General features: G+C 26.6%; 3 protein-coding genes across 3 annotated transcripts in view; 2 read left to right on the top strand and 1 right to left on the bottom strand.

The window, feature by feature from the left end:
• Nucleotides 1-1915: 1915 nt before the first annotated feature.
• Nucleotides 1916-4201, bottom strand: LOC113552956 (2-phosphoxylose phosphatase 1). The gene is made up of 4 exons (XM_026956017.1): nucleotides 4172-4201; nucleotides 3559-4019; nucleotides 3323-3493; nucleotides 1916-3248 (listed from the first exon to the last, which is right to left on the bottom strand). Exons 2-4 carry the CDS (start codon nucleotides 3647-3649, stop codon nucleotides 2044-2046), a joined length of 1467 nt encoding a protein of 488 aa, XP_026811818.1. The 5' UTR covers nucleotides 3650-4019; nucleotides 4172-4201; the 3' UTR covers nucleotides 1916-2043.
• Nucleotides 4202-4689: 488 nt separating this feature from the next.
• On the top strand, nucleotides 4690-13294 carry LOC113552019. Its single transcript, XM_026954670.1, has 10 exons — nucleotides 4690-4765; nucleotides 5210-5313; nucleotides 5385-5506; nucleotides 6393-6494; nucleotides 7408-7541; nucleotides 8490-8997; nucleotides 9158-9379; nucleotides 11095-11250; nucleotides 11364-11519; nucleotides 11645-13294. Exons 2-10 carry the CDS (start codon nucleotides 5253-5255, stop codon nucleotides 11768-11770), a joined length of 1587 nt encoding a protein of 528 aa, XP_026810471.1. The 5' UTR covers nucleotides 4690-4765; nucleotides 5210-5252; the 3' UTR covers nucleotides 11771-13294.
• A 784-nt stretch (nucleotides 13295-14078) lies between these two features.
• The window catches only part of LOC113551415 (kelch-like protein 17), a 48800-nt gene continuing 37436 nt past the window's right edge, over nucleotides 14079-25442 (top strand). The window contains exon 1 of the mRNA XM_026953651.1: nucleotides 14079-14451. Within this exon, the coding sequence (XP_026809452.1) occupies nucleotides 14403-14451 (49 nt within the window). The 5' untranslated portion in view covers nucleotides 14079-14402. The remainder of the gene's footprint in view (nucleotides 14452-25442) is intronic.

The following is a 25442-nucleotide window of genomic DNA, read 5'->3' as shown; positions in this document are numbered from 1 at the left end:
GATTTTAGATGGAGCGTCAAACGTATTATAACTAAGTTTTACTAATATCTGTTTTTTCGTATGTTTCAATCTAAATATTGAGGTAGAAAATAGTATTTATTTGATAATTTCAGTGGTCAAAAGTTTAAAATAAATATTTTTTTAAAAAATTATATCCAAGAAAAATTAATAAAAACTAGTGGTAAACGGGAATGTATGCATTACCAGTTTTTAACAAGATTAAAATTTTGTTTTATTGTTATAATTGATAAAAAAAGAACTTGAAATTATTTTGAACAAGGAACCGGATTTTTGTACTGTAAATTGTAAAACATGATTTTTAGATTCTAAACCGAGTAGATGAATGTATTGATTTTACAATGATGTATGTTGTTTTTGTGTCAGTCATTACGTTTTGGGGTAGTAATAATAGTACTTTGATTTTTGACTTCATCCCATCTTTGAAAAGGAAAATGAATTTATAGTTGGTACTTTGAAGGGGGGTGTCAAGAGTAAAAAATGTTCAGTAGTTTTCAAAAGCGTCAGAAAAAACCCTAAAAAAGTAACGGAAAACGGGAATTTTTACGCATAACCAGTTTTCGACAAAATCGATTTTTTTATTTTGCTGTAACTCAAAAATGAAGTATTGTAAATACTTGAAATTTTAACCAAATGTTTATATTAGCGTTATCTACTTACGATTAAATTTTCAAAATAATTTGACTTTTTTTAAGCTATTTATAAACAATTGAAATTTTTGATAGGGTAATTATTTACGATTTATTATACAAGGAGAAATTTATATTACATTTAATTTTACTATTAGTAATATCGTATAAATAAGCAATAGCTTAAAATTAATATGAATATTTTCAAAATTTTATTTGGTATAGTAATAATATAATATAATTCTATATGTAAAAATGTCAAGTTCTCACGAATAATATTTTTGAATTATAACACTAATAGCAACTTATGATAGTAACTTTATTATATTTATAATTCTTAGCTATTAAGATTGAAAATTTTAAATATTTATATTATATTTTATAAGAAATTCAATACCGACCGGTTTAAAGGATTCTAAGTAATTTCAGGCAAGTCGTGTAAATGTGCATAGTGAATGATCCTTATAGAGTTTGCCATATGTATGCCCTAAGAGCAGCATATTATGCTGCATTACTGCCCCTGAACTTTTCTCCAATCAACCGCAACCACCAAGATTGAATAATTCTACGTGTCATGTCCTTTCTCTTCACCATCATTGAAATTTTGAATTTTTATGAAAACTCCTTTATACTTTTTCTTAATGTATTCAAGTATTTACTCAAACACATTTGATACATATAAGTGTTCTTTACAACCCTGTTAAATTGTGATTAATGAGTAATAATTGTAGGTATAATATATATTATAATAAATTAATAATTTATTGTCTATACAAAAATATAATTTAAATAATATATATAAATATATTTACCAGTAATACTCATCATATCTGTTACATAAACTAAAAAAAACTAATGTCTTTGTGATAAACATTCTAATAAATCTATGTCCAATAAATAAAAAGGTATAACAAAAAATAGTAATTTGGTACAACACTACATTAATATTAAAAATTAAAATATAGATCAATAAAGAAAAAAATTAATAGAAAGACAAGTGTGACTAGAATTAATAATAATAACATATTTATACAATGGAATATTTTAATGCAGCTAAATTACATATAGGTATTATTATAGATAATTTTAGTAATTTGTAACTGTTATAATTACACTAATACACTATAAAACTATACAATTAAATGTATTATGCATATAATTATCATACATAATAAGGTTCTGATATGTATTTCACAGATTAATATTTTTTTCAATTAGTACTCTACGTAATAGCAGATTGAATAAAATTATTAAAGATCACATAATAGTAGGTAACAAAAAACAATATTTATTTAATATTTATCATTTCATTTCAACAATAAAAAGGCTTATAAAATAATGTCATAGCTTAGTGTTTTTTTTTAGTAAAATAAGGACATAATATGTGGTTTACAAATCAAGAACGAGTGCCACATGCTTCTTTGTAGTTAGAAGCATTGAAAGTGGTAAAATAATCGTCATGTATGAACCTAATAGCATACTCTATTGGGCACAGATAAATTGATGAGTCTGTCCAGCTACCTGCATGGTTTTTACAGAAAGCTACTGATTGGGTCACATCTTTGCCATTGAAAATAACTCTAAAGTAAAAGTCTCTGCCAGGATAAGTAGTGTCAACCGTGTTGTTTCGATACACCTCGAACACTAGGCGAGAAGCATAGTGCGGTGACATGGTTTGGGCATTGAGAACTCCAAAGGCAGCTAATAGGTACTGAGCGGTCAAGTCATGACCTGAATATAAAACCAAACGAGGTTTACTTTCAGATACCATTTTCAACAAATTCATTGCAATATTCAATGCAAAACCATATGACTTTAAAAGTCCATATTTTCTCAACAGCCCATGTTTAGCATAACGTTCTAAGTCCCAGTCTATGTAGTTGAAAAGCTGTTTAACATTGTCATGTGTTATACAATCATCCTGATAGCAAGGCAACGGTGCTCCATGGCACACATATGTCATAATAGAATCTCTTAGTAAGTAAGGGTCTACCCGTACACTACTGGACATCAGATGTACTATATTATGTATGCGCTTGAGCATTTTTTCTACTACTCTCCGACTCTTTAACCGTTTTGCAGATGACTGTTTTATTTTCATTTGCAAATTATTGACATTAAAACAAGCACAATGATCAAAACAATAACTGTAACTATCACTTTCTTTGAATGTGACTTTGGATAATACATCAGGTGACAGAATTGCATACATAAACGCCAATGCACTTTGGAATGTACGTCTATACTTGGTACTATATATTATTATGTCATCAGAATTAGAAACACTAAGCAAAGGGTGATAAACGGAACGTAAGGTTTGTCCAAGCTTAAGCATTTGGGACACACCAATTGGGGTGAGTTGACTTATTGAACAATTGTTTTGTGGTGGATATAACGGGTACCCATGAAAGGGACCTAAAAACTGTAATGACATGTTGAAGAATATGTTTTGTAAAAATTTTGTATAACCATTAAACTCCTGATCAGGTTCCATGCTGCAGTCTATATCAGCTATGTTCCGAACATGATTCATTGGCCCACGATCTCCATGTCTAGTCAGTATTATTACTCCTTGAATTGTAAGGCTATTGTTTAGCAAGCCTATAAACATATATATTAAAACAGTTAAATAAGCCATTGTGTAATATACATTGTTTCTAAATCTATATAAATACCAATATCTCCTTCATCGCCACGTTCAATCATGTGGGGAGGATTACACACTCCAGTGAGTTCACTGTAATCGATTTTGGACACTGGTCTTTTATACTTGAGTGCAGAGTTTTTGGACGTGTTTACAGTCTTATTATCAGGAACAGGGCGATCAGAAATCTTGAAATACAACACTGAAACAGTTAAAACAGTTTTAAGTTTAGATGCAAAATCAACTAGCAGACTGTTAGAATGTCACCTGGGAAAAGAATGCACAGCCATATGATCAAGTAGACTAAATATCGGTGGCGGGCCATATTTCTGACGGTCACTGCCTGAACATTAGCCATGACTGTTTATTCAAGTGTGCAGTTTTTTCTAGGAATAGCCTACCACTAATACTTGCATTCACATTGTTCCTATTGTCGCACCTCACTTTTAATGATGGTAAAATAGGTACGTTGTCAGTTTCCAATAAATTACATTACTTAATTGGTAAATAGGAATGCCTTTTCCCGCCTTTCCGTTTCCAAGGGCCACATTCGTTGCACGCACATTATACAAGTGCATTTTATGTAGTGTGATTGTCTTTCAGATGATCTTCGGTGAAAATATATAGTCTTAACAAACTTAACATTTTTACTAAAATATGTAATTCTTAAGTTCTAAATTTCTATTGTTGTTCAGAGCGTTTACATAATGTTACTCGTGGAACTAAAACTGAAAATTACAATTTGAATTTTACAATTCGCAATATGCATTATGCTCACATAAAGAGCCGCATCAATATTAATCGAATAATGATATAATATTGATATTATTTATAAACGAATATACAACAGTTTAACACTATATAGTAAATAGGTACCTACCACAGAATAAATTAATATTACACAATATTCTGTGTAAATAGTAAATACGTTGCCTACTTTCCTTTTGCTTATCAATTAGTTTTTTATCACTTATCACACCGATGAAAACAAACATGGTAAATATTATCATCCTGTGACACATATTAATTATATATATATATATATATCTGTGCTGTGATCAGAAATCAGAATATTCTATGATATCACCAAAAAAATAAATTGATAAATTGAGATGTATAAAAAAATGTTCTTACCGACTTACCTATTTTAGTAAGTTCTCATGAAAATCTTTTACATAAGAATGAGATTTTCATGACATATGTATTTATACAAATCTAAAGTGTAGTTGTGTAGATCATCCATGGACAAATAATATATCTTTCATACACACATTAATTAATAATTTGTTCATTGTTAAATTATTTTTTATGATTTTCATGTACTTACTTACTATTGTTCTTAATTTTCAGTGTTACATTTCTATCATTGGTTACATAGAAAAACTGAAAAATTTATGTTTATTATAAAGAATTCTTTTGGTGGGATTTAGCACACATACAATATCTATTATTTTTATAGATTTAACATATATAGGTAATTCCACTTTATATTACATCTATATATAGGTAATAGATTTATATTTAATAAATCAACCAAAACAGATTGATAGGTACTCTATTAATCTATTCTTATACAAATGAACCCTGTGATTTTATTAGAAAAAAATTAAACACTAAAGACTAAATCAAAATGTACATTCTTTATTATAAATATAAATTTTTACTATGCTGTAATATTATGATTTTTTTAAAGACAATCAAAATTTTCATAAGCTAGCACTAGAGTTAAAAACATTAAATACAGTCTACAAAAAAGCCTTTAAACAATTTAAGTTTTTTTTAATTTGCTAATATAAATTTAAAATCAGAATCAGAAAGGTTTACTTTCAAAACCAATTCATCATTTTGGTTGACGATACTATAGTGTGAATTTAAAATAAAAAATGATAATCTACTTATGTATTTTTTTTTGTCTTAGATTATATTATATTTAAATTATATGAAGTGCAAATAAAAACAAAATGAACAATACTCTACTTCCCGATAATCTAGAAATAAATTACAGAAACAATCATTATAAAAGTAAGTATTAAAAAAATTGAAGTATAATGTAATTTAATAATACTATTTACAATTTTTGTCCTATTTATCAGATGCTCAAGATGTATTAAATAGTATTATTTGGTGTTCTATTTGTAATTCAGACTTAAAACAGAATATCATCATGAATAAAAAAATTATGCTTCATAAAAAATTTTTATGTCTTTGTTGTAAAGTAAGTGTTTCTACAATGAATTTAATTATCTACCTATAATTAATGTTCATTAATATTTAGTAAGTACTTTAAAATATTTTATTCAGATTTATAAAATATAAATTATAATTTATGTCAAGATTTAGAATTTTAAAAGTTTATATCAAACAATAAACAGCAGTATTAATAGTGGCAGGGCCAGATATTTTTTTTTTGGGAGGAGCACTTATATATGGCTACTCGATCACCCATTAATTTGTTTATACCATATTTTCAGGAAAGTATTGCTGAAATTAAAAATATTTTGGATATAATATTTTATAGTTTTAATTTCTAATTTAATAATCAAAAAATATACCTACTATATTATTATTGTTACAAATGTTATACAGTAAAATTTCAAATTTCATTTATTTTCTTTTATTTATATGTAACAAGCACAATACATAACTTTTTTATTTTTTAATGTATGATATTTTAGAAAGTGTGCAGTTAGTATTAACTATATTAGGTATTTTTATTTCTAAAAGTGCAAAAAAAGCATATTTAATTTGTATATAACAGTCAAACTTAAAATAATATAACTTAAGTCTAAAAACTCTTTAAAGTAATTAATATAATTTTATATATTAATAATGATTTACAATTTCTTTATTTAAGTATTTACATATTTTTAACATTAAATTGTAGTGGGTCAATGGAGGGGAAAAATCAAATGTTTGGGGGGGGAGGCACTTGTCCATCCTTGCCCAATGTATTGTCCCTGACTATTAATAATTTTTATTGTAACAAAACTTTATTATAATTATTTTTAAAGTTGTGTTATTTGTAATTGGTTAAATGATTTTTAAAAATATGATAAAAGTAAATTAATTTTAGTTCTTTAAAATTATGTTTATTATTCCAGAATTGTTTTGAAAAATTATCAGATTCAAAAAATGGATGTATATTATGCTCACTCAAAACCAAACTTAAGACGTGTAAAATATGTAATAGCTACATGTGTAAGGTAAACTTTTTTAATTGGTTATTCGATTGTCTGTTTCTCTTTACTTGCTCACAACTGATACTTTTTAAGCTATCCAAAACACATTGTATAAGCTTTCAAAATTAAAAAATCAATCTAAACTATAATTTATGAAACGTTGCATTTTAAGTTTTAACGCCATACTAGGGTGAATATACATCCCAATACTGGCTTATAATATCATTCCATTGGTCCACAGAATATCTCAGTAAAATGTAAACAGAATACATACTATACTTCAAAATTATAAATTATTTTTACTCAAAATTCAAACATATAATTCCACAATTATATTGTTATCATTGTTTATTATTCATTATCAAACTTTTCCCAACTATTGGATTAATTGAAGCTGATATATTTAAAAACAAACTTAATTTAATATTGATTTTGCCGCACTATTCATGTAATGTTTCTAGTCGTAACACAAATGTTAAAAGGTGTAATTTCACTCCTAGTTGCTCAATACACTATCATCTAAAAGCAAAGAAACTATAAAAAGTATTATTCAATTCAAATTCAATTTAAAAATGACTAGTTCAAAATGTCATAAGTACATATTAATTTGTTAAGCTACATCCTAATATCCTATGTTAAATATGATATGGATAAATAATAACAAACCAACCCTTATAGATTATACAGTACACACTAATTAAAATTGTTATTTAAAAAACAACAAATAATTGTTTGTTTTTCTTTATAGTAAAATGATAATGTCAAAATGTCTTTCAATATTCAATAAAATACTGATATTAATCCGTCAATAGTACTTAGATCTTTAAAGCAGTATCCCTACATTACATTGACTTAATCAACTACAAAATGTTTTATAATTATAAATTTATAACTGTTAGTATGCACAAAATATATTAAATTTTCTTTTCTTTTCTAGAGATGTATGGATAGTTACTACATAAAGCCAAAACGTTCAAAAAATTTAAAACATTGTTTAGGCTGTTCATCAAGTGTTTTATGGAGTCTTCGATCTCAAGCAGCTGCAGTTTTGAAATGTTTTTCACTGGAACTGTAAGTAGAAAAAAATATAAATATTATCAATTATAAATCTTGTATTATTTTATAACAAATGTATTTTAATACAAAAATAGAATCATATAGGTAGATGTGTATGCGAGTATTGGGCAATGAATTTAGTACAATAAAAACATTTTAAATAATAATTTTTATGCTATTAAGTAAAATAAAAAATGTAAATTAAAAACTGTGGATGCATGGGATAGTCAAATGGTAATTAGGTTCAGATCTGAAAATTGTTCAAGTAGTATAATAGATATAAACAATCTATTAACTATAAAACAACTATTATTAAATTTATAATAATACTAAGTTTTGATAGGTTTCAATTTTATTTAATAATTTTAAAATTTCCTTTATTTTTTTAAAACATAATTAAATTCATAATATTCATTAGTTGAATCATTAATTATAAATACTAGTAGTAGTATTTATAATCAATGGTTGGATTAAAATTTGTTTTTTAAATGTTTAACATTTGATTTACATTTAGAAAATAACTTATTAGAAATATACTGAAATATACTTCTATAAATTAATTTTTATCTAATATTTATTTCCATTTTAAATGTTTGTAAAATTACATGTATATATTTGTTTATAAAGTAAAGGCTAAATACTTGAAATTATAATTATATGTTCAGTATAGAACCAACTATTCTTCTTAAGTACATTGGAACCTTATTAAAATTTTAGAAATATACAATAAAACTTTGGGCCACATAAAAAAAAACTTTATTTTTTAATTTAATTTAAACTTAAACTATAAATATTTATACTTTTCAAATAGCAATAATGTAATGTATTTATTTGATTCAGCATACAAAAATATTTTAATATGAGATTTTTAAAAATTAAACATGTTCAAATTAATTTAAAAAAAATATATATAGTTTCTACATTTGTATAAATATAAAATGTATTAATTAATAATAATTTTAGAGGTACTAGGCTTTTGTTAAATGGCGAAGAGTCTGAAAACAAACAAAATTTACGTGAATTCATAATAAAATCGGCAACATGTAATGAAAATTTTACTCAAGAAGATATTTATCAAATTAGAGTCTTCAATTTAAATAGTTTATTAAATTCAAAAATTGGATCATTGTTAAATGGATATGAAAAATTACAAACAAAAAATATTGAACAATGTCTTATTAACTTTGGTGAATTATGTGAAAAAATATTAGTTAACACTTGTTCACTTTTATCAGATTCCCAATGTTTGTACAATGATAAAATGATTGAATCATTAAATAACAAAATTAAATCAATTTTGATTAATGGTATGTTATTTAAAACAACTGAAAATGATTCAAACAAATACTCTAAAGATCCCCATAGAATAAATAATTTAACAGAACTTACAAAAAACAGATTACAACAAAAATGCAGTGTTTTATTGGAAAAAATGGACAAAAATATTGAAGACCAATATTTTTTAAAGAAGGTAAATATGAACTTCTGTCCTAAATATCAATAAATATTGAGTTTTTTATGTAATAACAATTGATTTAGTAGTATTCTCATTGATTTTGTAACAGACTATTATAAATTTAAAATTATTTATTACTATTATTTTAATTTTATCGAAGATATAATATTTTTAGGAATATAATATTAGTAAACATACTAATAATAAAGATTCATTTAATTCCAAAAATAAATTAGTGGAAACACAAACTAATCAACAGGAAAAAAATTTAAATCTCACATTTCCTATAAAGTCAAATGATGTATCTCAAATTTCACTAAAAGAATGTAGAGTACAATTAATAAGGTTTGATGAAGAAACTCTAATTCACTATGCTGGTCACAAATATAAAAATATGGTAACTATAAATTTGTTTTTATTTTTGTTATAGACTCAGTAGCACAAACCATTAGGTGTATAAATTATTTTTATTAACTTATGTATTTACATATAAAATTGTATAAAAAAAAGATATTGTGTACGTATTTTGGCAGTAAAAATAAATTTCATGATGTTGGAGATTGACCGAGGTTGTTTGGTGTAGTGGTATACTTGACATTCGTAGTGTATGATTATGTTAATGAAAATAAAAATTAAGGGCGATAACTGATAAGTTATTTTTTGCAATTATGTGATTTGTATTGACATAGACTTCATTGCAGGCTGTGTATATCGGGGTTCTTAAATGGCTATTAAGTAATTGTGAGAGATTTTAGTATGTCCAATTATAAGTTATAGTTTAATAAATTTTATAGATATTATTTAAATAGAAAATATCAAAATGTCGGTGTTGTGTTTAATTTTGTGAAGTACATTGTACATTTCTGACACCATTTTAGTTGGAACTTAATTATTATTAGCATTTGTATGTCCCTGAAAGAGGTGATTAGTAAAAACTATGATAATGGAGTTAATTAGATTAGTTGCTAGATCAGCAAGTTCATTTTCTATTAAGATATTACAATGTCCAAGGATCCAAAAGAGTTTAATTTTGTTTCGAATATATTGGTTAGTATAATAGTATCTAATGGATTATGCGTAATTTTTAATATTATTGATAGTGCTTAGGGGAATCTGTGAAAATGATTGTGTCTTGGAGATGATGTTCTTTTATTATGAACATAGACTGCTGTTATAGACTGAACTAATCTAGAGCTGGAGAATTAATAAATAAATTCCTTGTTTTTCCATATTACTGAGGCTTTGACTTTGTCTTAATTTTGTAAAATTTCTATGTCTGGTTCTGGTGTAATGTCAATTTGAGTCTTATCATGGTGAGCAGAGATATATCAGCTAAGTTAAAATACTGAGAATCGGGTTTAAGTGATGAGTACTAATTTACATGCAAAATCCTGAGTTATAGATTATATAAATATGTTTATTAATGATTTATGTGTAGATACTCAAATAAAAGATATTTAATCAGGTTTTTATTGGATAATAAACTTATATATATATATTTTCAAAACATGATGAGTTTAAAACCTCGATGATGGAACCTAAATCATGTATAGGATATAATTTGTATGACACCAAGACATGAAGTAATAGGGTTTTTCAAGAAATTAATATGTTGAACCCAGAAACATTTGTAATTTAATAACAAGTATTTTGATATTATTATTTATTATTTTTTTATTCACTCATTTTTATGTTTAGTAGATTATGATTTTATCTATGTGTAAAAACTATACATTGTGATTTTTCAGAGAAGAGGGTGAAACCTGATGGCTGTGTCTATTTGATTAGTTTGTTAATGACTCATTGTAAGTGAATTTGAATTGTTGCTATGCTGTTTCTTTAGCAATAAATATTGAAATCATTTGCGTAAAGGGTCTATTGGACAATAAAAGGGATGTTCTTTGTGATAATGTTAATGGTTATATAGAAAAGAGTAACTGACCCCCGAGGAACTCTATTAATTTGTAAAAAAAACAATTACCTAGAGATTTATTGAATTTTATTTGAAATGTTTTTGTTTTAAAAAAATGTATTTTTATTAAAGATTTATCAGATGAATAATTTATAATTCTATAATGTTACTGAATTTATTTATTATTATAAATATTTTAGATAAATAGTAAAGCAGTTAACCATGAATGTAACATACAAGATACTAGTAAAACAACCAATTTGCATAATAATAGAATTTGTCAGAGTCCTATACTTAAATTAAAAAGTTTTGATGCAGACATTAATAATTGTGTTAAAAAAGAGTCTAATAATAAGGTAATCTAGATCTAAATTACTAGTTTATGAAGTTTTTAAGTAGAAAAGGGTTATAAGTAGTTATAACTGTAATATTTTTCTAATCATCATATTATGATTATAAATATTTTTAGTTGGACAGTAAGGCAATCGATAACAACATTGAAATTAATCCAAAAATAAATGCTATGGACAAAGTTCACGAAAATGTTAAGCCCAAAGAATGTACTGTATTAGAAGTAGAAACATTAGATATGGATGTTACAGAAAATGTTAATCATAATAAACAGGTAATAACAATTTTATTTAAAAAGGTTTTTATATAACCAATTAAGCTGGTTATCACATTTCAGGACTTTACTTTCCTTAGTAAATGATTAAGTCATTTCCTATTTTTGTATTTTTTTTTTTTTAGACAATCAAAGAAGAAACTGAAACCAAAACAAAAATAAAAATCATCAAAAAAAAATGTCTCAAAAATCTCCATTCTTCAAAACATAAAAAAATGAAAAGAAAAAAATTCAAAAATACTTCAAACTAGTATTTATAATTAAAAAAATTAAAACAATATTGGCCTTTGCACTATGCATGGTACCTAATCATTTTTGGCTCACTTATCAAAATGTTATAATTAAAATTTCAAGAAAATTTCATGTGCCAATAATATGCTAATACCTATTAAAAGAAAATAGGGTGATCAAAAATTAAAAAAAAATTCCAAACTTAATGGAGTTATATTTTATATCTATTATATAGGACAATTGAACTTCCTTACCCCCTACATGTTTTTTATTTAATTTTTGTTCAGTGTTCTTATCTATCACTGAATATTATGTTAATATTAGATTTGGATTTTGTTGGTTTTAATGAAAAAGAAGCATAAATTTGTCCATTAATGTATTCCTTTGTTTTGATTTTATCACATTTGACATATAAAATAGACTCTCATTGAGTGTATGTGAAAGAGCCTCTTTTTACAAAAACCCTATTGTTTACTAAAACAATTACAAATAATAAATATTAAAAATAAAAAAATGTTTTTAAAAGTTTTGAACCTTAGTAAGGCTGTAACTAAAAAAACTCGGGGGGGTCCACACCCTTGGACCCTCCCACCAGTTACAGCTTTGAATCTAAGTTTGAATTGGTTATAACATTGATTATAAATACTAGCATTTTTAATCAATGATTATAGGTACTAACTATAAATAAAAGAGTTATTTGTAGTTGTAGTCTTATTCTAGGGTAGGACTGGACTGGCCATAATATGCAAGTGTTCTGTAATGTACTGAGCTGGATCAATGTTTTAGCTTGGGGAGGGGAAGTTGTTGAATATTTAACTATATTACTTATTGATTATTATAGTTATTACTATTGGTATATCATTGTAAAATACTGGGCTGAAAACTTCCCTGTCCACTGTTCAGTATGTTATTAAATATATGTTTTAGTGAAATTAATTATATTTTGATTTATATATCTTATATTATAAAAGTGCCAATTATTATTAAATTAAATTAAGTTATGCATATACCTCACGCAGGGGTGCACCCAGGATATATTTTTATATTTTTGGGAGGAGGGGCTAAATTCAAATCATTTTTAAATATTAATAGTATTTATAATAATATAAACAGGTATCTCCCGGGGCCCGGAAATGACAGGTATAAATATATAATATTATGTTATACCTAATGTTTCAATTTTGTTAGTTGATAATTTTTTATATAATAATTTAAAATCAATATACCAAATCAAATTACCAAAATTTTTGGGGCTAGCCATTTTGGAGGAGGGGGCTAAAGCCCGTTAGCCCCCCTCTTGGGTGCACCCTTGACCCACAAAGTCACGACCTGCCTATTAATTTTTCTATAATATTATGAATTTATGACTAGAATCTAACTCCTTAGCATTCAAAATATTCAAATGTATTTATGTATATATTATATTTTGGTCATTACATCTTGGGTTAATGGTTAATGTATATTTTATTGTTGATTATTTATTTATTTTTATGGAAAAAATGTAAATGATTAAAATTATTGAAATTATTTAAAATTATGATGTAACTAATCAAAATTCATAAAATATTTTTATTTCTGATCACAGCTGAAATATGTTAATATTGATATAGTATATTCAAATAAATTTTTATATTTTTATACAACTTCTTTATACTTTATACTCTTTTTAGGTAAACCAAGTACATTACATTTAAGTTGTGATTATATAATTTTTGTAAATTAGTTGTGTCTGTTATTTTAATAAATAAATTATTATTACGTTCAACTTCTAATTTACTATTACATTTTGCAATGGTCTCAATAATATAAATGGGAGGGTATTTTATTCACTATTAACATATGACCAAATTATCTGTCTCAATAGGTACTATACAGTCTATATTTTACAAAACTCATATAAATATTCCTTCAAAACTGTAATTTTCTGTAATGATTTCATTTTTTAGTGTTACACTAATAGTGTAAATTACCATCAAAATTAATCTAAAGATATGCTTATTAATAGTGGTCGGCAAGAGGGCTTTCAAAATGAACATTTTTCTCGGGGTGCAACTTTTGACGATGACAAACTACTCTGCTATAAAACTTTGATTAATTAAAAAAAAAAATATATTACAATAACTTGTAATAACAACACGGGCTGTGACTAAAGTGCCAGCAGAGGCGTAGGAAAATCGCATTCGAACGGGAAAAGTTGTGCGTTTTGTTGATGAGAGTCAGCGGAAGGGGGAATTATCCATTCGGCCACGGTCGGATGCGATCGCCTCGGCGCTCAATCGAACACGGGTCAAGGGACGCGGCGGCGGCTGCCGACGTCTACCGCCGACGAGCTCGTGTGCGCGGCCTGTTGTGACTTGTGAGCGCGTGGCCGTCGTCCGGACCGTTCTACCGTTGGTGCAGTACTACTTTGCATTGTAGTTAACAGCGTTCGTGCTTATAGTTAGGCGCCACCGCGAAAAAGGGTTATTTTTTAAATTTTTTCAGAATATAGGTGTCACTACAGAGAACTGTGGTCCAAACAGAAAACGAGATTTTCGGACGCGTTTAGACTACCTGTCTACCGACCGTCGAACACACCCTCCTCAAAGATTTTGATAAATTTTCAACTTGGAGCGCTTTTCCAGGTTACCGCCATCGAATTTTCCCACAGACATGGCCACCACATCCTCGGGCGCGTGGTCGACGTCTTCGACTAGTCAAAGTGAGTGCTGACGCTTTTCTTACGTTTTTTTTTTTATTTGTTTGAATCGACGACGTCGTGGGGACCGCTTACGCATTACTTCCACGACACAGCGTGTATAATATTACTTATACTTAATAGAAGTGTAAATAGTGTAGTTTTATATTTATATATAGATACGTAAATTCTTAAATACATAATCTACATAATATTATGAATTATTCATAGTTGATGGTTGATATGTCAGTTTATGGAAACCTGAGGTGGTGTATCCAGGGGGACTGATTGAAATCAACTTTCCCTCAACATTTTTATACAATAAAATATTAAACAGAGTAATATGTCTTCCAGAAAAATGGCGGCAAATTATGTATAATTTTGTTTAAAAAAAATATATGTAACTATCTAATTTTTCAACTAGGTTTTTTTTACTTAGTAGGTACTAGGTAGTATTTATGTTTAGAATCCCTCCCCCACACTCACACTTCCAAAATTTTATCCTGGATCAGCCACTTCATGTAGTTACGTTTATCTTATAAAATATTATGCACTTAATTATTAATTATTATACATTTATACCTATACTAAATGTACCTAGTTTAAGACTGTAAACTTGCTAGTTGCTATCATATTATTAATTATTATTATAATATTTACGTCTAATGAAAACTGTGTGAAATATACTAGCAAATTTATTTAGCTAATATTAGTTACTACTGCATATACGCTATAATTCGCTCGTTTAACATTTCGTTTAGGGCTAGCTAAAATATTTTCTTATTAATAAAGATAGGACAAGTAATAATTTTTGACAGTGATGATTTACTGTAAATATTTTACTTAGTAAGTACGTTATAAATTCATATCTAAATAGTATAGTTATTTATTATTAGGGTTTGAATTTGAAGGCAAAAGCCTTTTTTTAGTAATAATAATAGAAAAATATTTTTTTTATAAAAATATGTGACATTTAATATTTATGACGATAAATGTATTTTTTTTTTACTTTTTTTGGCTTTTTTATTTTTAAATGCATTTTTATTTATAAATGACTTTTTTGTGTTTGATTTTCAATTGATTTGATAGTTTTATACACGACATGCGTCTTAACGGTGCAAATCGATAAGATCTTCTGAAGACGGTGCATTATCATTTGTCAATTATTTTTAATGGGTTTTATTATCGGGGGTATTTATCGATATCGCTAAATCTTTATCGAATATTTGGCCCGTTAATTTAACGTTTATAAAAGTACCAAATACTACCTATCTAAAGATTAAAATATTTTTATAGCTGAACTGATTTTGATGAAATTCGGTAGGTATGAAATTAACTTGAATCCTAGGTAAGGACAGGATTATTGAACAACTACTCGAATGTGATTGAAAGTAAACTGCATGAATATAAATTTGAAATTTAGAAAGGGTGTTGATTTTATTTTGTACAGGAATCGTTTTAGAAGGGTTTTTCTTAGAAATTCAATAACATTTAAGGTGATTAAAGAAGATGGAAAAGTTTTTATGTGAAATAATATTTATTGAATTATTTATATGGTCTAATTTACTTGAACCTTGGCATAAACGCTCTTTAACACAATTAATGAAACACGTATATCGGTGTTATTCAGTTCGGGTTTTGTCTGGTTTTTTTTTCGATTCATACGCTAGTGTCAATTAATAAATCGCAAGGATTCTACAGAAAATTTCTACCGAAAACAGCAAAAATAATATAATATCATGTATGATGCAGTAATTCGTCTGGTTATTATTTATACAAACTTGTAACTTGGCTATCGCTCTGATTATTAAATGTATTATAATATTTTATACTATACTTTTCTTCTGTTTCGATTAGTGTGCTCTGTCGGTGATGGCATGTGTACCATCATGGTCTTCTATTGAAATGAACGTTTAAAGAGAACGCAAGATATAATTAAATTATCATAATTTTTGTTATGATTCTAATTTATGACTTGGCTAAATGATATAAAATCGTTTAATTGTTAATTGTAACCACTGACGATACATACAATTCACGCGTCAAATCTGCCAAATGAATAATGATAAAATGGCACTAATAGTTAAAAAATACTCTTATTTGATTTGAATTGTATATAAGCACTCGCACTTGCTTTATAGTGCTTGCGTGGTTATTTTTTCGGAGGAGAGTTCCTATATCAACTCTCTTGCCTTCTTGGTGAATAAAGTTGTGAAACATTTTACTAACGATCGCTGTTAATAAATAGCTGCGTGATATCATTATTGAATACATGATGTTACCGCGCCTTACACTTATTGGTTTGACGAAGGTTTTCTAGTCAATTCAAAAGATTGGAAAGCTAAAATACACTTATTTGTAAATGAAACTCTTTATTGTAATATAACATTTTGAAAAATAATACATTTTATTTCACTTTTATTATCAGTAAAAAATAATAATATTCCATATCTGACTTGTTCTTTCTAAAGATAATAATAAACACCAAGCGCGCAATCGCTTGATAATAATAAATAATTAAAATTGTTTCACTATACACGGGTATATAATAAATTTAAAGAAGTTAATTAGCAAATCGTTTTTGTTATTGAAATATAACGAAACGAAATGGAACATTTTTTTTCTTAAACATATGCTTACGATTTTTAATTTAGATGAATGATAATAATTTTTTTTCTTTAATTTTTTTGTAGTTTATTGAGTTGTTTAAGGTTTAGTTTCTAAAATAAATTTAATAATTATACATTTATATAGTACTGTACTATTATAGTGTTCTATACGTATAAACACGTACGTCCAAATCACTGCAACATAGAATCTATCAATTCATGTAGTATTGGCCTCGATTTTTAAATTTCACACAGTATTGATCATCTTATTGTTTGAAATATATAATACCTACATTGGCTATGTAACATAGCTTCACCTAAAGGCTAAAGGTTATTTTTAATGAATATTATCTTATGGGTTATGGCCATAATTTATAATATACCTATGAATAACACAACTTCTATATTTATCAGGAAAGCAATAACTATATAATACAATTGTATATAATTATATGCACATCAGGTAATTAATATTTATTAATTGTAGTTTAATAGATTATAATATTTATCAATATCTTTATTATAGACAGTTATCACACGGGTATTTTTTTTATTTTTACAAAGTATCTAAATCACTTAAAAATTTATAAAGTAGGGTAAAAAATTAAAATAAATATTAATATTTAATGTAAAATATACTTATCCGAATTGTATTTATTCTTGCGGGTCAACTATTATTGATGTTCCATTTTATTGATACACCAAATTAGTGTATTTAATTGATCGGCTAATATATAAATATGTTGATAGACATAAATACCACAGTACCTACTTATTTAGTCACCACTTGCCATAATGTTAAATATAATGACTTACTATAAGATTAGGCGCATTGCCATTTCCGCTACAAATCTGTAACCATCGTCGGTTATGCAATTGAAAAAACTATTGTGCACAGATTTTTTATTTACAAAGATTTTTCTGAAACATTGATCAATATAATTTAAAGGAAAGAGTATTAAGTATAAACTGTATTCGGGACGTCGCCGTCGGAAATTAAAGTCCCGACGACCAATAGACCGGAAATGTGGGATTTTATGACCTTCGTAATTTCCGATTCGGAATTGCCAGATTAAATTTTGTATACCAATATACCATGCATCGTTTGTATATATACCTAATATTTATTGATCACATACAATATTGTGTTGTACAAAGACACAAGCGTATTTAAATTAAAATTAAAACCAAATTTAAAAAAGAAACGAACCATCAAACTTGGAAGAATGACGTTTAAACTCCAATTCGCTGTACCTACATAAGTTTATACACGAAATTAAATCCATCGTATATACAATAGATACCTAGGTAGGTACATGATAATATATTACTGTCGTGCACGAGCACAGCTGCATAGACTGCTATGCAACTGTAGTTAATGTGCAATTTACATTTTATACTGCATTCTGGAGTGCACATGGTGGTTTTGTTCATTTATCGTGCGTGTAACAATGTGGATCATTGTTTCTGCAAGATGACCGGATACCACGAGCACGCGGGTAAACGTTTTATTTTTCTGAATTGGTTTCGATGACAAAACTAATGTTCCAGGATTTGTAAAATATATACATAATATACATGCATCATGTTACGCATTAATATTTTATATATATTGTATAAACACTGTAGCACATTTTCCTAAGTGAAAACTTAACAATAAGGGAACTAGAACGCAAATTATACGTGTATGATATACATCATCATCAGTCTATTTTATATTTAAGTACTCTATATAATTATGAAAATATTTTTTTTGTTATTGCATTTGAGTGATTAAATATTAAAGCCATACATTTTTTTTAAATTGATCAATTGTATAATATGTGAAGTATATATAGTAATATACACCCATTTTTTTCTTTAGTACTCGATGAATTCAATTGTTCATTGTTTTAACGTTTCTATTCCACTGACATTTATTTTTATTCTGAAACAATAAGTTTCAGTTTGTATAGAAATCTCAGTTTAAATTCGTCAATCGTCATAGGTAGTCAATAAAAAAATGTAAGGAACTTAAAAAAGTGAAGACTTTATTATGGTATTTTGGAATTTAACGTTTTACTTGGATAATGACATAATTTTTTTTTAATATATTTATTTATCATAGTTATTATCCTTTAAATAATGTATATAAGTATTGATTTATATAATCCAGGAAATTGACTTTAGTCGTCAATATTCGATATTTTATTATAGTAATTTTTTTTTAAATAATTACATCATTCTGATTTTTTATTTTATAGCAATAATACACTAGATGATATACCTACCTATAGTATTCGAGTTTATTCATTCCGTTATGTAATGTAATTAAAACTTAATCAATTGATTTTACCTTGTATAAATATTTCAATATAGAAATAGGAAAATTGAATGATTGATAATAATTAATAAATAATTAATCAAATCACAATAGACAATAGTCATATTCTCATTACAACTTATCATAATGTATACACTATATACCTATATACAATAAACAAATATACCTACATCATTCTCCTGATTCTTTCCCTCAAATTTATTTATTGTATCTATTGTATATTTTGTACAGATTGTAAATTTTCGCAAAAAAAAAAAAGAAAGAAAAAAGGTACATCATAGGTACATATGTTTAAAATTATATAATACAATAATAATATATATATATTAAAATATTTTTATTTATTATCGGATCCATGATTTTAGCGAATTAGTTAACATTTATTGATATTACATTTATAAATTAGTTAAATAAAATAAGCCTATAGTAATAATACTAATAACTAATAAACCTATAAAATACTAAAACTACGTTGACTAGTAGGTACCTATAGATTATAGTTATAAAATAATACGGTAAAATTTGGAAAATAACTACCTATATACTTTTTCGTTTTACTGTTTTTGAATGAACATAGCTTATATTAAATGTAGTTTAAATCATCAAGTTAAAACCTACGTTACACTATCACTACTTTCGTTAAAGTTAAGAATTTGTATTTTATATTCATATATTACCTATCGGCTATCACTATAGTAATTTTATTTAAAGAATTTAAAATTGTATATTAATATATAAAAAGTTAATATTTACTACAATACGTAATCCAAAATCGTTTACAAATTGCTCAAATTTAAAAATTATTGTGTCTGTACTGGCTGTACAAACTACAATTGCCCAATTGTTCCAATGAAACGATAAGACAATTATTAAAATATATCAAACATATTAAAAATAGATAAGTACTGTGGTAGTGTTATTTAACTATTATAGTTTTAAAAATAGTAATAATTGTATAATAAAATAAAGGTATTTTTTTTTAATGAAAATATAATAAGTGCCTATTTTGGTAACTGAAAACCGTTATGATGCCTCTAAGAAATAAATTCAGTCGCTATGCCCAAAAAACTGTTTAAGTTAATTAAAATACGCGTATGTTTATGTGTACTTGTAATGTAAATATTAACAATATTGGCCGTTTCTGTGCTGTTATTGTATTTACGAATAATTGTATGATATATATATATATATATATATATGTATATTATATACGTGCTTTTTGATTTTCCGATGACATCGACAAACAATAGCAAAAACAATTATTATAAACGCTACGAGTTGCGGATTTTCACAGTTTCTTTCTAGTTTTTTATTCTTTTAACGGCTTGTTTTTATATCACTTTTCTAATAAAAAAAATCGCGGACATGACGAATCGCCGAAAATGTGGTCCGTGCCGAATTTCCGACGTCTCTTATTATCCGCCGCTTCAGCAAAAACGTTATTTTAAGGTTCCGTTTTCCATTGAACTATTGATATACATATGACATATATATATAGACTCGCATTATGCTTATACATCACACGGAACCACAATAAACAGCGGAGATGACAACAGGTGATCGTTGGAAGTCGGTCATCGCTATAATAGGTAGAAACTATTTTCAGCTATTTTGTTGCGCGGCAATGCGGCACTGTTTAATAATTGATAATATTCGCTAAATGGGCAGGTACACGAATTACGCGCAGTGCGGTCTCTCGATTATTATAATATTGTGTAGACGGACTCTCGATTTTCAGATAGCCTATAGACTATAATATGTATGTGCATGACAGCTTGCATTCATCGCACGAGTACATAATGTTGTCGAGACGACGTGATATTTTGAACAACGACAATAACGCATTATTTTATATATTTAAAATTTAAATGCTTTCACGAAAGCGCGTCCCATTAAATATTTCAATACAACGAATCGTGATATTGTTGAATTCGCGAGAATCTCTTCCGTAATTTAAAAACCCGTATAAAAATCCACGTAATCAGGGGCACACCCAGGGTATTTTTTTTTTTTGGAGGGGGGGGGGGCTAAATTCAAATCATTTTTAAATATTAATAGTATTTATAATAATACAAACAGAGGTCCCTACCGAGACCCGGAATGACAGGTATATATTATATAATATTATGTTATACGTAATGTTTCAATTTCGTTAGATGATAATTTTTTTATATAATAATTTAAAATCAATATACCAAATCAAATTATCAAAATGTTTAGGGCTAGCCATTTTTGGGGGCAAAAGCCCGTTAGCCACCCCCTTGGATGCGCCCTTGCACGTAATACGATGGTGTGAATATTACGTTTACATTTATTTTACTTTTTCACGGAACCTATATACTTCATTTACTTTTCCGGATGAATTCTAAACCCCATCTTTGTCGACTGTCGCTTTTCCGCTGGCACTTTTATCTAATTAAGGTGTTTAATAATAGTAATGATTTGATTGTCACTGCACATATACTTTAACTACAAAATATTATACACAATACGTGTTATAATATTTTTGTAAGAATTTATTTGTCGTTTTAATTTCACCGAAACAAATGTAAATAAAACTTTGGGTCGTGTTGTAAAAAGTTTCTCAGCCGATCGTAAAACACTTTAAATCTTAATAGAATTAACTTTAAAAAGATTTCCAGTTCAGAAACGTGGATTTATTTTTATTGTTGTTCATTCTTACTTCACAAATAATATAGTTGATCTTATCTCCGTGTAAAATGTAAATTCATATATATCTTATATTGTCTCCTCGCCGCTAGTCGGTATGCGGTGTATATAATAATGTATGAATATACGATATCTATAGGTCAGTATGGGACCGCCAAAAGCACTAATATAAATATGTAATATTCTCAGCTTTGCAGTCCCTGCCTTAAATCGTTTTTAAATTACATTTTCCCTGTATTTCTGCGCTAAACTTGAGAATATAGATATGTCTTTGTGTTTTTTCAATACGTATTTTAACATGCAAATAATATTAATACTTAATAGTAATGATTAAATGACGTATGAAATATGAATTATTATAATTATCTATATAATCTCTTAGTTAAGTACTTAAGTGCGTAGTGTACAATTTAATAATTAATAAATCATAAGCATATAATATAACGACTAAATAAAATAAAATATTGTTGTTATTAATTACTTGTTATTGAAATCGTTTATGACAGATTTATGTACACATTGTATTATATGATCTTTTTATAACAGCAAGCCACAAAGGATTTTAAAATAAGTTTACCAAATAATCGAAACTACGGATATAATGATTAGTTAAGGTATGTATTATAAATATACTAAAACATGTCTATTTTCTAATAATGGTCATTGGTCATTACTTTATTTTATTATTTTTCCGCGTGTATGATGTATCTACTATATAATATACCGTTCATAATAAATCAACGTCTTATAATAATTTATTGTATGTATTATTCATCTTCAGTTCAGACTCATAATAATATCTCGAGTAGAGATAATTTGTATTAGAAAACTATAGCGGAAATATTGGCTAATTTCTATTTCTGAAAATATCTAACTTACTAATGTAATTTTATATTTCAAAAATCTACTTGAATAAAAAACGTTTCTGAAATTGTAGTAGACCACTGCAGGGTTATATATTATTTTCCTGTATAATGATAATTACGAACATTATTTTTGCTACTATATAAATATAGGTATAAATTAGGCAACGATCACGCGATCAAAGTTTATTGGGCGTACTGGACTGACAGTATCTTTTTCGTTTTACACACAACATGACTTGATAGCAGTTTTTATATTGTACATAATTTACAACATACAATAATATACATAGTACGTGTTATATGTAATTTTATTTGTTTCTATTAGGGCGTATAGTAATCGAACTCATATGTTTCAATGGTTTAGGATTTTGTTAGAGGTTAGTCTTAGTTTTATACTTGCATTATACACAAGTGCATATATTATAGGTATATCGGTACGTATACATATCTTATTTGTGTTTTTGCAATTGACATTTTAGTATTTACACAAACTAAAGAAAAAGTCGGCAAAAACGAGTAGGTATTCGTGCAAAATGAAACATACCTTATATTATATTACATAGGTACATATGTAACATATACATTTATACACACATATATGCACATTCAACATACATAATATATTATAGTCGTACGTGCCTGGACTGTACAACACAGAGTATAACATATTAAACTGACAGACAGCGTTTTTGTTGTCAATTTTATTCGTATCGATTATGTTCTATAAGAGAAGAAGAAAAAATATGAAATAGTAAATAGAAAACTATCGCGCATCGTGTTGATTGATATTGAGTTTTATTATATGATACCAGTAGTTGTGGGAGGGGGATGCTTCGAGCCCGTGATAATTAAAATCAAATTTTAATGTTATTATTATGGCGATGACACGCGCAATTACACTTGTTTCAAGTGTAACAAGATACGCATAATTCATGTATTATAACGTTTAATTTTACTCATTCATGATCAAACATCAAAAATTAAAATATTGGTTTAAAACCTTTTATTTTTAGTCCATTTCACCTTAATATTTCATTTTTTTTAAGATCAGATTGATTATTAACGTATACAAAAAACTTAATTACCTATAGCTATTACTCAAAAAATTTTAATCGATTGCAAATTTAATCAAATTAATTACTTTCACTTCACCTACACGATCAATAAATTACTAATGATAATTTAAAGAAATATTCGTAATAATTAAAACATACACTTCAATCAATAAAATTAAAATGCAAAAGTTTTAATCAACGTAGACAATTTATTGGACAGCAAGGGCAGAGTGTATTTTTAATGATATTTACTTTGGTCAGAACTGCCTAATTGTTAAGTTAGTTCACCTACAGTGGCTACTGGCTAGTAATAGAGTTATTGGATGCCACTGGACAAACACGCACATATAAAAGAAAACATTTTGTAGTTGGTCTACAACTAACGTCTAGTCTAGTTCTAGTGTTGTGTGGTGTTATATATAGTCTATATAAATAATAATAAAATACTACGTTTGGTTTTCAATCATATACATCAAACAAAACATGAAGTGCCATATTTTTAAGCTTCTTTTTTGTTTTTTCGTGTTTTTATTGATTTTTTTTTTGTTTTTTCACCAAAGGATAGACTGCAAAAGCACACTGGTAAATCGCAACTAAAATAGTATAATATACATAACAACCGGAAAAAATACTCGAAAATAATAACTTTTATCGCTATTTTTATTTTACATTTTTTGTATATTTACCCTCAGCGTTACCTATTTTATTAAAGAAATTTTATATACTGCTGTACACGATTCTTAATATTTTAGAAGTGTTTGTTTAAAATTTAAATTCTGAATGTGGAATGAAGATTCGTTCATTATTAATATATATATAACATTTATTTCAATATTTTTTTTACGGATTTTTTTCTTGGGTAAATAAGTTTAGTTAATACTTGGAAGAGATAATTTTCTAATTTCTTTTTTCTTAAAGTGAAGATAAGGATTATCAAACCAAGCGTTCAGTATTATTTTATACTTAATAAAAAAATCTTTTTTCGAATTTATCATTGCTTTTAAATGTAATATTACAATAATTAAGTCACCTGCAGCGTCTGACGGGGTGAGTGACGAGTATGTCCAACACTCCAACATCAGGTATCTATATTATTTTTTATTTTATTTAAGTAATGTTATAACACTTACAACTAGTTTAAAAATAAATACACTGTCTATTACTTTTTTGAATTTATAAATGTTTATTGGTTGTATCAAATTTAAACCATGCCGTAAACATACTGAATACATATGTACTATACTCCTATACATAGATAGTATACATAAAAAGCAAGTAAAAAACTATTAAAAAATGTTTTAATAAGGCTTGTTAATTGTTAAGAGTTCGTAGAACTTTTATTTATTATTAACATTTTATTTAGACACTTCATCATATATGGCTTATAAAATATAATATATACGAATATATGATGTCAAGTTTAAAAAAAACATAAAGGAAAGAACTCATTAATATAACTCATGTGATATATTATGTACGGTCTTATAAGAAG

Source organism: Rhopalosiphum maidis, chromosome 2, assembly GCF_003676215.2.
Source record: "Rhopalosiphum maidis isolate BTI-1 chromosome 2, ASM367621v3, whole genome shotgun sequence".
Taxonomy (NCBI): domain Eukaryota; kingdom Metazoa; phylum Arthropoda; class Insecta; order Hemiptera; family Aphididae; genus Rhopalosiphum; species Rhopalosiphum maidis.
This window is presented reverse-complemented; position numbering and strand designations above follow the sequence as displayed.